The sequence below is a fragment of the Seriola aureovittata genome, chromosome 9 (assembly GCF_021018895.1).
Source record: "Seriola aureovittata isolate HTS-2021-v1 ecotype China chromosome 9, ASM2101889v1, whole genome shotgun sequence".
NCBI lineage: Eukaryota > Metazoa > Chordata > Actinopteri > Carangiformes > Carangidae > Seriola > Seriola aureovittata.
Genome location: NC_079372.1, coordinates 28071620 through 28084547, shown reverse-complemented (window position 1 = coordinate 28084547; position 12928 = coordinate 28071620). Strand labels below are relative to the sequence as shown.

Sequence of the window (12928 nt, the reverse complement as noted above, 5' to 3'; positions counted from 1 at the left end):
GAGCCTGGAGTGTGATCAGACGGGGGCTGAGGGCAGCTGCTCGCTCCCCAGGGGTCAGGTCACTCTCACAGGGTTGCTGCAGGGTCAGGAGTCGGGGTTTGGCAGACAGTGTCTACTGTATGTGTGCATGAGTCAGCGAGGTGTGAAAGGGCTGCTCTTACATTAACTTTTGGCTACGAGTTAAGTGCTGTGGTTTGTGACTGATTGCATCATTTGAATCTGAGTCTTCAAATATTTCTGAGGCGGCCCACGGCTTTGGTCCAGAAGGAAGTTTCTCAACAACTAACAGATAAATTGCCATGAAGTTTTGTGCCGACTGATAATTCTCAAAAGATAAATCTAAATGACTTTGCTGACCGCCTGGATTTTTCTCAAGCGCCGCCTTTAGGTTGACCTTTGTGGTTTTGAGTGAAATGTGTATACAGCTACAATTTGTCATGAAAGTTTGTACAGACATTCATGGTCTCCTCAGGATGAATTGTTAATAATGACCCCCTGACTTTCCATATAGCACCATCATCGGGTCAAACTTCCAATGCTTTGGTTTGGTTAATGCTTGCGTTTCTTCTGGCCCACTATGCGCCCCAGTTGCACGGCCCAAGTCTGGCATTATACAGCATGATTGTCAGATGATACTTCCACATCTGGACCAATTTCTGATGCACACAAAGACAATCTTCCAGCTGTCAGCCAACACTGGAGGATAACAGCCGGAATCTGCCCAGATGTGGAAGTATATGGGCCGGACTAGGGCCGACGACCCAAGAATATGTTGGTCCATTTTGTTTTCATTTTGCTTCTTTGTGTCATTACCTTAACGAAATTGTTTGACATTTTGTGAAATACACTTATTTTATTTCATGACAAGAGTTAGATGAGAAGATTGATGCCACTCTCTTGTTTGCACAAATCTTATGTAGGTACAGCCAGCAGCAGGTTAGCTTAGCTTAGCTTAGCTTAGCTTATCTTAGATTAAAGACTGAAAACAGTCAGAAACTGCTAGCCTAGCTCTGTTCAACAGCAACCAAATCTGCCTGTAAGTTAACTGACTGCTGGCTGTAGTCTCATAGTGAGAGGACAGATGTGAGAAGGCAAATATTTCCCAATGTTGAAGTATTCCTTTAATTTTGGAATGAGCTGCACGAGAAGTCATGTTGAACTGAAACCCTAAATCTGCCTGATTTTCGTTCTTGGACTTTTTCCTTGGACGTATCAACCCTGGCAGGAGTTTTTGCAGGAATAAGCTTGGCTGCAGAAGTTTTGTTTGATTTGAATGTTTCTGCAGAAGAATGTCTCTCTGTTCTTGTTCTCTTTATATGCACATTGAGAAGATGGGATTCATCTGCTGAGCTTAAGTGGGAATGTTATCCCTGTTATGTGCTGAGGGACTGCCTGCCTGCTTGCCTGGCTGCTTTACTGCCTGGGAACCGTTGGTCGTTGGACAGCGCCAGAACTAATGTCTCTCGCCAAGGGAGGGTCTGAAAATATGCACACATGTTGTTCAAGGTCCAACAAGACACTAACAGGCTGATACAGGAGGAAGATTTGTTACAGCAGAGAGAATATTTGATTATATTTGAATGGTTTTCTTTCCGTAGAAAACTTAGATAACAACATGTGTGACGAAGAGTTTGAAAAGATTGATGTGTTCATCCTCTAGAATGCGTTTTCATGCAAGCAGTCTTTTCTTAAAGGAGCATTCCTCCAGTTCTACCCATGAAGATCAGTTTACTCATCACAGGAAGTTCTACTCAGCTTGTGAAAACTTCTGAGGCTTTGCAGAGAACTTTTTAAAGTCTGAGAAAATGACCTTGGTCATACAGTGATCAAGGTTATCTTGGTTTGGCAACTTCAAATTTGTATCTAAATATAATCGAAATCGCAATATGGCCAACTGCAATATCCAAATCGCAGGCGCTACATCAGGTAAAATCTTTTACAACATTGTTGTGCATTGTTAGCACCATTCTCACCCATCCTCCAGACGTAAGGGAACATGCTGATTTGGTACAAGGCCCAACAAAAATCACATCATCATTCTACATTTTTTTTCAGTGAAACTCTAAATTACCATTCAATCTAAAATTGTGACTCATATCGCAATATGAATTTTTTAAAATGTATTTATTTTTTTGCATATTGTGCAGCCCTACCTAGTTTTGCATTTCTGTACTGCAATTTCTTGTTAGTTATTGTCCATATACATAAACACCAGTATATCTGCAGTAAACTGATATCTGAAACTCAGGTTTATATTTGTTTACCAGTATAACAGACCTAGATCAGCCGTTAATAAAATGTAGGATATTGTCTGGTCATGTGGTCCTCCTCTGATATGATTGATGGTTTTCTTCGACCACAGCTGTATAAAATCAGTCGGTTAAACCAGATATAAAATGTATTTTCTCCTTCTTTTTTTTTTTTTTTTGTGAACTTTTTAATTAGTCTTGGTTTTCCTGGGCAGTTAATGTGTCAAGTGAAGATCTAAGCATCATTTCAAAGTAGTGAAATTATCGTAAAGACTTCAAGAGACCATTTCTGACAAAGGAATAGCCTTTAGCTTTATTTTAAACACTTGAAATATTCCTTTCAAGTTGCTTCTCTTTGTGTCTTCAGTAATTGACATGAACACCAAATATGTTTTTGACTTTGTTTTTTCAGTGTCTTTTTGGGGTCTGATTTCTGAGGAGACTCTTGGAGCCCCTGGGGGTTTTATTCCCTCAGGATTTATGTGCTGTGGTCTGCGGCGTGCAGAGAAACACCGCACTGCCAGCCCGTGAGCATGGAGGCATGGTGGCGGGGAAGGTGGAGGAGGAGTTAGGAGGAGGTAGGAGGGAGAGAAGGTGTAAGGAGCAGACAGGCAAAAGTTCACCCACAGCAGGCAGGCGGGTCATCTGAGGTGGATTGCTCAACCCGTCGCCAGACTAGATATCTCCTTCAGTTAAAAAAAACATAAGGAGTGTTGATTTTGGAGAGGTTGTCTGCAGTCAGGAGAGAGGAATACATCAGCCAGACTCCAGTTCCCCCCCCTCTGCAGACAGACTCCTTTACCTTTCCCCTCCTTTTTTTCACTCTCATTTCATATTTTTCCCTCCAAATCTTTCCAGTCCAGACAGCTTTGAGGATGAGAGATGTTCTGATTCTGGCCTGTTACAATAAGCTCAGCCGGCTCCACATGCAGATACTGTGCATTTCTGAGATCCTATCCCAGTTCAGGCTTTGGGGGATTCCTTACGGTGAAGCCACAGCAGCACATGGTGCATGTTTTCATTATTTCAGACCCATGCTTTTCAGTTTGACCTTTCTGACTTCAGTCCGTCACTATAAAAATTGGCCCTAAACTACAGATGTGCTATAAGAACTAGATACTGGACTCTCTTTATGGCACTCAAAAACAATTTTCTAGCCCTCACATTAGCGTGTCCATGCTGCTATGTCGCTTCTCAGAGTTGTAAGTTCCTGTCTCATAGCATTATAAACCGTAGGTGCTGTGTTTTGGCATCTGATAAACCTTCGAATTCACAAATCTTTTACTGGAACTGGACTTCCTGGATCATGTTTCACTGTGTCAGCAGTACCCGAAACAACATGCCCCCACAAATGCAGCCCCTCGAATTGTTTTAGCACAGGGCTGATTTAGGTCTGAACGTCCACTCAGAGGGGCGGACAGGACAGGGAAAGGATGATCGATGACCATCCTTCATCGATTTCACGCGCCCACCAAGATATAGTGTGATAAATGTGGTGGCTGAGGGGGGGGCCGCTGGTTTCTCACAATGAGCTCTTCCATGATTGCATTTGCTGAAAAGTGGCATGTGATTGAGCTGGTGACTCCCTCACCTCGCCCTCTGCACGTGCAGCACACACACCTGCAGGAACATGTGGAGCAGAGTGGGCAGTTCGGATACCAACCCAAGCCTAAAAAGAAAATATTTCCCAAAATGGGAAACATTAAAACTGAATCGTATTTGCAAAAACCAAAAGCGGACCAATCACATTGGAGCACAGTGGAGGTTCGCTTCCTCCAAACTAAACCTACAGTGGAGACGGGACCAGTGAAAGGCGCGAGTGACTTAAATGTACATGTACACACATCTATATTGAGACACTTCGTCTAATGTAATTTCCATTTCAAGGACTTTGCATGTAACAAAGAAACTGTGCAGAATTAGCCTAATAGTGTTTATTTCTCACTGCTGGATTATTCTATTTATGCCCTTTTGGGTAACAGCAGATTAGGTTTGTCTGTCGTATAAATGTGGTTCTGTGGAGTGATTTCATGCAGACGGAGCTGTCCTGAATTAGCTTCTGTCCTTGTCAGTGGTTTACGAGGCCTGTCATTGTGTAGAGAGACGGTGCACATATGCCCTTCTGCTAAAATAGACCCAGTTTTTTTTTTCTTTTTTTTTTTGGGGGGCTTTTCCATGAGGACAAGCTCGGTCAGGTGGCAGTTAGGCCAGTCACTGTTCATTTGGTTACTATTCCACTGAGAGTCCCCCCCCTCCCCCGAGGTTACATTTTTAAATCTTTTTATTCTCTTTTGTCCAACCGACCTAATGAATGTTGACTCAAAACAACGAAAGAATCGCTTCCTCAGCAATGTTACGGACTCATTTTCTGTATATTAATTTATCGATTAATTGTTTCAGCAATTAAAGTGAAAGCGTGTGACCCCTAGAGTTTCGCAGGTCCCGTCCTTTAGTGAACTCCGCAGCAGACAGTATCTTCAGACGTGGCAAGAGTTCAGACACACGAGGCCCCTGTGAGGAAATAGTTTGGAGGGAGTGTTGGTGGTCTCTCGCTATTGAGTCCACTGAATGAGGTGGGTGGGCCGGGAAGGTCGCCTGTCTGCGAGGGTAGATGAATGTTGCCGTAGAGAAGTGGCTTGCTGTGAATGGTTGCCACTCACCTGTTTGGCTGCACTTAAGTATTTGGCACAGTGGGGAGTCGGGGGTGGGGGTTGGGGGAGGGGGGGGGGGGGGGGGGAGGGGATCTCCACTTGTAAAAGATCAGACCAGGCCTTTATACACACACATTCACCGCTGGATCAATCGAAGCGTAAATGAGTAATTATTGCTGCACCAGACGTGTCACTTCTGTGAAGGCATGTGCGGCGCAGAAGTGCAGATGTGTGTTGCAGAGGAGGGTTTGAGGTTGATGCAGGAACAGCGGCACGCTCGGGGAAAGTCTGGTGCAAAAATGTGAGCAGTGTCTATAGTGCAGCTAAGCTCTCTCCTCTGTCAGAACAGAAAGCAGACCTGTTTAATTATGAGGGACACATCCAAGCTTTCAAGTGGAAATAAAAAGCCCGGGCTTATGAAACAATAGTCAGAGCTTTGAACACATGTTGGGAAGGGTATTAGTGGAGACATTTGAACTCTCTCTGCACCTTAAATGCATTAGGATTGGGTTACTACAGATTATGGGGCATTGTAATTCTTAAATTATTAGGCTGATGATGTGACTATAACGTGCACTGGTAGAGTGCAGATGTTTCTTTGGCAGTCGTAAGGTCCAGGTTCGGGCTCGCAACATGGACTGTTTACTTTCCCGGTAGGCAGGGGTCACCGAGACCGCCTTAGTTGGTGGTGCTATGCCTGTCAAGCTTTCTGTTCTTGCACGTCGCATTATGCAGTTTACAATGATAACGGAGGCAGATTTACCATTGAGATTAATATTTTAGACAAATGTCCTTGAGTTGGACAAAAGTGGTCGTCTAGATTAACACTGGCTGCTTCTGATCACCTTGGTCCCATATTTTAGCAAATATCTGACCACTTTCATAATGTATAAAAACGCAGAGCACAGATAAACATGCAGTTTAATGAATTTCTTATGTTTTCGTTCTGTTGTTTTAGTTTGTTCTGGTCTAAACAACTCCCAACTCTTTATATATGGAGTATCTTTCTTACTACAGCCCCATTTATTCCATTCCAGCATGTAGAGAAATCCAAAGCTTGACAGGCCAGTCGTGCCTAGTTACCGGTTATAAGCTATGACCGGGTGATTGCTCCTCACAGGAGGGGTTTAGTAGCAGTACAGTCAAGTGTTTGAGGAGGTAAGATATTTTTGAGTGACTAGCTAGGGCTCTGAAATGCACTGGATATATTTTTTTAAGTGCTTGGCATTGCATAGCCAGGGGTGGCTCCTTGACCCTGCATTAGTTCATATAGTGGTCTGGAGGAAGAGGAGGAGGAGGATGGGGAGAGCTGGGCAGGGCAGGGGACATTAGGAGCCATGCAGCTAAGAATAAACCGAGCTGCTGCTCAACGAAGCTGAAGGGAATATGCTCGGGGATCCCACCCCCGCCTCCAATCAGCCATTCAACCCTGCAGTCCAGCCCCAATTAGGACACTAAAGCAATCAATATTATTTCAAAATGCCGCCTTTTCTCCAGACAGAAAGCTGCTTTGTTACAATGGGGGCCCCTCAGACAGACTGGGCCGTCCTGTCTCCAACTCCTCGCTTCCCCTCCTCCACCCCCACCTCCTGTCCCAGCTACACCCTCCCAAATTCTTCACACTGATGAAACCTTTTGTGGTAGATTTTGAATTAAGAAGAGATATTGAAGAGTGTAGGAAAGAGCAAACAGCAGATTGATATCAAACAGTCTGCTGATTACTGAGGATCACTTGAAGCTAGCATCTTATTCTGCTCTACAGCTGTTCTCATTTGTATGCTGGCACAGAGACCAGAGCGCACTGACACTGCCGCATCACTCAGTGGCTAATTCGCTCTCCCCAGCTGGCCGCTGTCTGTAGCTTTAGTTGCCGTGCCCCAGCTGGTGGACGCTTTTGAGTTTGGTTGAGGAGCCGCGGCTGCGTTTTAGGGGTCACTACCTGGAACCCAGTGTTGGCTCTCTCCGCGGCATCCCACCTGCTCGTTCTCTATCCGGACCACCAGGCCCCTCCGCCTCGATTCCCCGCTCCAAAACACACCCCTCTGGGGCATCCGAGCCCAGCTGCATCTTTTTCAGCCTTCCGGTTCACACACAGCAGCCAAGACGCACTTACTGGCTGTGGTGGAAAGTAAACAAGTACATGTACTCAAGTATTGTACTTAGGTGCAAATTTGAGGTACTAAAAATCAAAAATTTCAACAATGATGTGTAACACAAGAATCTAGCTTCTAATCACGTTAATAACAGAATCGACACTGTTTATTGTGATTCAGGGACCAGTTACCAGACAAACATGACGCTGACACTAATGGAAACAATGGAAGTTGCCTATCAAAATGAATATTCTGCTGTGCTGAAGGGTTGTGGGGATTTCACTACATATTTCATCACTGCTCTCTGTGACATTTATTAACCCTGTCCTGACTCATTTCTGCTTTTTGCTGCGAGGGACAGCGGTGTTTGCTCCTCAGAGGGGGGGGGGGGCGGGGGGCGGGGGGGGGGGGGGGGGGCTGTGCTGCAGCTGCAGAAGCTCATGTAAAAACAACACAGAGAAAATAATGTTAATTCTATTTCCTCATTCAGTGAATATCAATTAAGTGAATCAGTGAATTTTAATTCAATGTAAACATTAATGCACATGTGAGTTTTCTATGATACGGCCCATTGTTCTGTATTGTAAGCCCTGTTACTTTTCATGCTTTAAGTACGTTTTGCTTATAATATGCACTTTTACTAATTACGTAAAAAATTCAATGCAAGTGAGTCTGAATACTTTTTCTGTCTCTGCTTCCTGGAATAATGGAAGTGTTTTCTTTGAGATGATACTTGCAGAACCTCTAAAAGTCATAGTTCACTCACCACGAAATAAAGCCAGCATGGACAGAATGTTGTTTTACATTACACCATTTCAAGACTTGAGCACGGCATCATGTGAAACTAGTTAAGACTTGAGTCAGCCCATGAACTGAAGAGAAACAGAGTTGTTCTGCCACTTTGGGCCAGTAAACAGCACCTCAGCCGTTCCTCCGGACGCCGCGTCAGCAGCCAGAAACCACCGGAGCTGCAGCTTGCTCAGCACAATCGCAGTGTTTATTATGTTTTTACACCGCTACTTAACTGCACTGTTCCATGTCAGATAAATGATCCCAGACTAATCCTGCACACTAACAGGCGAGTACAAACTCAATCTGCTGAGACAAGTTCTAAACTTATTGTGTTGTTGCTGTCCGGTCCCAATCAGCCGTTAAGAACAACCATCGACTGCATGTTCGTTTGAGTCAGTTACTTGAAAAGTGAAGCACCAGTAGATTTACTGCTGTGTAATAATCTCCTGACGAGGTTTTAATGGTGCAGCGATGGTCGTCTCCTGTCACAGTAGCCTTGTTGTGAGTCATGTTATTATCTACTTAGCCCCCCCCCCCTCCTCCCGTGGTGTGAATAAGGGTCAAATCCCAAGCACATCGGGGACCTCTGCGGCCCACTTACGAGATGGTTGCCGTGGCTACGGGCCCGGGGCACCGTGTGCATCCATTATGGGAGGCATGTGCAGTGAGACAGGCCAGTGGGGGTTACTAGCCTGGGGGTGGGGGTTCAGCGGGAGCAGCTGCCCCACGAGCCACAGTCTGCACATCTGGATCATCTAGCCGGGCTGTCACCATGATGAGCCACACTGGTTCAGTGTGTTAGGAGCAGCGCTGTGCAGGAGAAGCGAGGTCGAAACCCAGCGTCATCCCTCTTCACTGCAAGACTCTGATTATTGACTTCCGTCATTTGAGACTCAAGTAACTGGTTTAATATTTTTCGTTGTCATTTAGATTCTTTGAGACTTTTTTCGCTCCCTCAACATGGGATGAATTCAGTTTTTGTCCCCCCACCTCTCCCCCCTTTTCGGACCCCACTTCCACCCCCAATAATTTTCACACAGTCCCTTTCAAGACAGTGTGAATCAGAACCAGCTTTATTGGCGTTCGTAGAAATCCAAGGAATTTGAATTGTCCAAAAATAATTCAAGAAGACACGGAGAGACAAGCAGCTAAAAACAAAGACGGCAAAGCAGAGCGAAGACACGTAAACATAAACATTAAACTATAATAGCTGGAAAAATGGATAATTCTATAAATATCTAAAGAAACAATAATGAACAAGAAGGTCCAGTGTCTATTTTCAGTACAAGTCAAACAGTTTGTGTAAATTGTAAACAAGAATACAATAGTGTAAGGCTGTTGGAACAGATACTGAGTGAGTAATGCAGTGGGTTACATGTTAAGGCACCAACAGGGAGAGGTTTAAAAATATAACTTAGACAAAAAGGTAACAGAGTGTTTAATGTGATTAAATCCCTGTTTAAAGCACATCTGATGTCTCTGCAAGTTGATATTCATACCACCGGGAAATAAATGTCAAAGCTGCTTTAGATGCCCACATCTTAACACTGATGGTGTGCTTTGGAAAATGGATGTTAAAAGTATAATTTGCAAGTTTTACAGTAGTTTGAGAGGAACTTCATATCAAAAGCGCTGCAGATAAATATATATATATTCATCAATGCCTCTGAAAGCCTCTATTTGTAGCCAGTTAGAATTTATGAACTATGTTGAGCATCTGTAGACATTTGGGGAAAATAAATAAATAAATAAATAAAAGTTTCAAGATCAGCCTGGCTCCTGCTGAGAGGCGTGAGGGAACAATCCTCCTGGAAAAACTAGAGCCCGCTAAGCTCCACATTATGACATGAAAAGGGCAGTTTCAAAAATGACATCAGCAATGAAAACAGCTTTGCTCACTGCAAAGATTATCCCTGGGTGTGGTTGGCTGAGATCAGTTGAGGTTACAACAACACGTGTCCACATGTGGAATAATATGGTATTGATTATTTAGGTAATGTATGTTTTCCATTCTGCGTGAGCTGGAGCTTTTGACAGATATTTCCTCTCTGGAGTGTTTCTCCCTCTCCGCTCCCTCACTTCCATATGAAAAGGGGATGGTGGGAGTAAGAGGCGTGTGGGGGAGGAGAGGAGGGTGCGCGCACGTGCCATCCTTCGCCCCCTGAGCTCGCCGCAGCCCGGCCGAGCGGGCTAATCCACACAAGGCCAGAGGGAAAGAGATGAGACGGAGATACAAGTTTTATATCCTGCCAGGCGTGGCTGATATATGCCACGGATACTCTCATCACAGAGCTCCTGTGTTTGTAGAGCTGCCAGTTGTAATGCTATCTGCTTGATATCAAATGGAAAACTAGCTTTAAGAGAAAAGTGCCAGGATACCTCTTCAGAAATGTTTGTGGGATAGCGTCGGAAAAAACCCCCGCCTCTTTCTGTTTCCCTGAAATTCTGTATATATGCAACTAAACAGCAAATTACACATATTTAATAGTAGATAGAAATTAATTCATCAAGACAGTGTTCACGATCCACATCCTGCCTCCTGACGTCATTTGTGAAGAAGCTACAGAGCGTGGGTTTTTTTTTTTAGGAGCTACATCATCCAGCTGTTAGCCTCTGGCTGTAAATCACACCTCTCCCACTTGGTTCGGGGCTCCAGATGCAGTTGGGTTTGGTGTTGGTGGCGGCGGTGTTGACAGTGGGTAGGTGGATTGGGGGGTTGTGGGATGAGCCAGACAGCCAGTAGGAGACCTCGTCTGCCGCTTTGTTTTGACAGAGCCCAACCGCTCCCACCAGGACGGCGTCTCACCCACGTAAAGTACGTCCAGACTCCCGCCTGTCGCTGAGCAGCCAAACATGTCTGGCTTTGGCTTCTGTCATTCACAGATTTATGGTGTGCTCCTCGTGCTTTCTGAGAACGTGAGAAATCAGGAACAGATTGCAGAACGGCTGTTTTCCAATGAGACGAATGATCTCAATGGATTTACAGTCAACAACGTTAACGCACATAAACTAACAGCTTCCCTTTGCTTTTTTTTCTCAGGGCAAACATTGATGAGGTGGAGACGGAGGTTGTGGAGATCGAGGCGAAACTAGATAAGGTAAGACGTTTTGCTATTGTCACTGCCAGTCGTGCCGTCAGGTGCTGTAAGAGTATTCTCAGAGGCAGATTGTTTTTATATTCCAGAAATAAAGTGTCAAAATATGACACTGACGGCGAGGTGGAAAGGTTTGTGTTCTGCTGAAAGTGCATTGATTAGCGAATATATCACGACATACCTGAAGCATGTGCAAACATCAGCTCTACATGTATGTGGAGCAATGAGGAGACAAATTAATACATGAAACAAACATCATATTTTCTTCATGGTTTTCCACCGTTGACTGATGCTCTCTCCAGCTGTGTGTTGTGATGCGCCCCGACTCCTCATATTCGGTTTGTGCTAGTTGTTGGAAACGTTCATTAATTCATTCAAATCTTCTTCTTCCGCTAATGTTTTGGAAATTCTGCTGAGATTTGTGCTGCATTTGAATGGAAACCTGACTAGTGATGGTGCTTGCTGGTAAACCACATGTTGCTACGAGGCAAGCGCAGTGAAAACCGCCACAAAATGTGGAGCAAGCGGTAGATGTGACACCGATTTTCACTGGGTGGAGGTGTGAATATGCGACTGCTTGAGGTTTGCATGTAGGAACAAGACGGTGCTTCCTGTAAAACACTTAATAACTTCATTTTGAAAAGTCTTGTATGGATAAAGAATAACTTTCTTATAAAATACATCTTTGTCTAACTTTTTGGCAGAGACGGTGCAACATCTTGTCCACGCTCTCGGTGCGTGCCTGTTTTCTTTCTCTACAAAGCGTCAGTTGAGATCAGTCCAGGTGACGTCAGCTCTGTCTCCTTTTTTTTGTGCAGAATTTATATGGAATATAAATCCTGCCACATTGGCTGCAGCTCTGTGCAAGTCTGGTTTTTAAAGCGTACACCTGAAGGCATCAGTGACATCACTGATCGCTGAGGTGTGGCCACAAGTTTGACACACCTGAAGCAGCACAGCAAGGATTTATGTTCTGTAATGATTGGAGTTAGAAATCTGTATTGTAGATTTACATCTGTGACTTTTGTTTTTGTAAAGAGGTGTTTCTGTTTTGCGCACACAGTGACAAACACCATCAACATCAGATTTGAGTAATGGGTTTTCCAGACCCCTTGTATTTGGCAGTGTGTGAAATGAAGTGTTCTCAGGGGTCTCGAACACCAATAAACACCACCTCAAGGAACCTTAGAACCATAATCTTTTGACGGGGTCACAAAAATAACCCAGTGCCACATCTGTTGGCATACAAGCACTGCTGGTTATGGATATGCAAATATGCATATTTATAGATTTAAACTTTGCTCTGCTCCTCTGCATATTTGAAAAGCCTCATCTAAGTCCAATACATGTAAACAGTTGATATGCAAAATGTCGGTTGTTATTTTACTATAGAAACAAGTAGGTCAAAAATGGGGGTTGAGTGATGAGCAATTAAAAACATGGAGGGTCCTTGTACCTCACCTCTGCATGCGTTATGGTTATTTATTTATTTCCCACAGACATTATGTGCACTTACAGCACCCTGGTGCTCTGAGCTTTTGCCATTAAAGCATATACCAGTAGCCAGTTCTGGACATATTTGGTGACAGTGCTGGTCTGAACCCCAGCCCCCACCCCAGGGTCTTTCACACACTGATCTTTGGCCCGTATGATAGCACTGAATTAAAAAAATGAGTCAAAAGGAGGAATGTTGGTATGTGGTTCTCCACATTCTGTCACAGTATATCTCGCTGCAACAGACATTAGACACAGCTTGCCCAGTACACTCAGCTGCTCACTTTCAACATGATATTACTCTGCAGTGCCTAATCCCACATAGCTAACATCGCTAGCCTCGACTGCTGGCGGTCTACACTTCACATAATGGGCAGCGCAGTGTCGCTCAGTCCTGTTGAACAGTTCAGCCCAGGTTCGTTAATGTGGCAGCAGTGTAAGATGGGATTGACTGAAAACATTAAACAGCATCACGTTGGCTTTCAAATCATCCAGTTGCCCTGTAATGAGGCAGCCAGATGCTTTGCCGGTAAAGCTCATGTCACAGGTCCATC

At 44.4% G+C, this 12928-nt stretch overlaps 1 protein-coding gene across 5 annotated transcripts in view; it reads left to right on the top strand.

Annotated features, from left to right (window-relative positions):
• Window positions 1–12928, top strand: part of LOC130174694 (arf-GAP with coiled-coil, ANK repeat and PH domain-containing protein 3-like) — a 73669-nt gene that overhangs the window by 19868 nt on the left and 40873 nt on the right. For all 5 annotated transcript variants that reach the window (XM_056384796.1, XM_056384794.1, XM_056384793.1 and 2 more), the window contains exon 2: window positions 10826–10883. In XM_056384796.1, the coding sequence (XP_056240771.1) occupies window positions 10826–10883 (58 nt within the window). The remainder of the gene's footprint in view (window positions 1–10825; window positions 10884–12928) is intronic.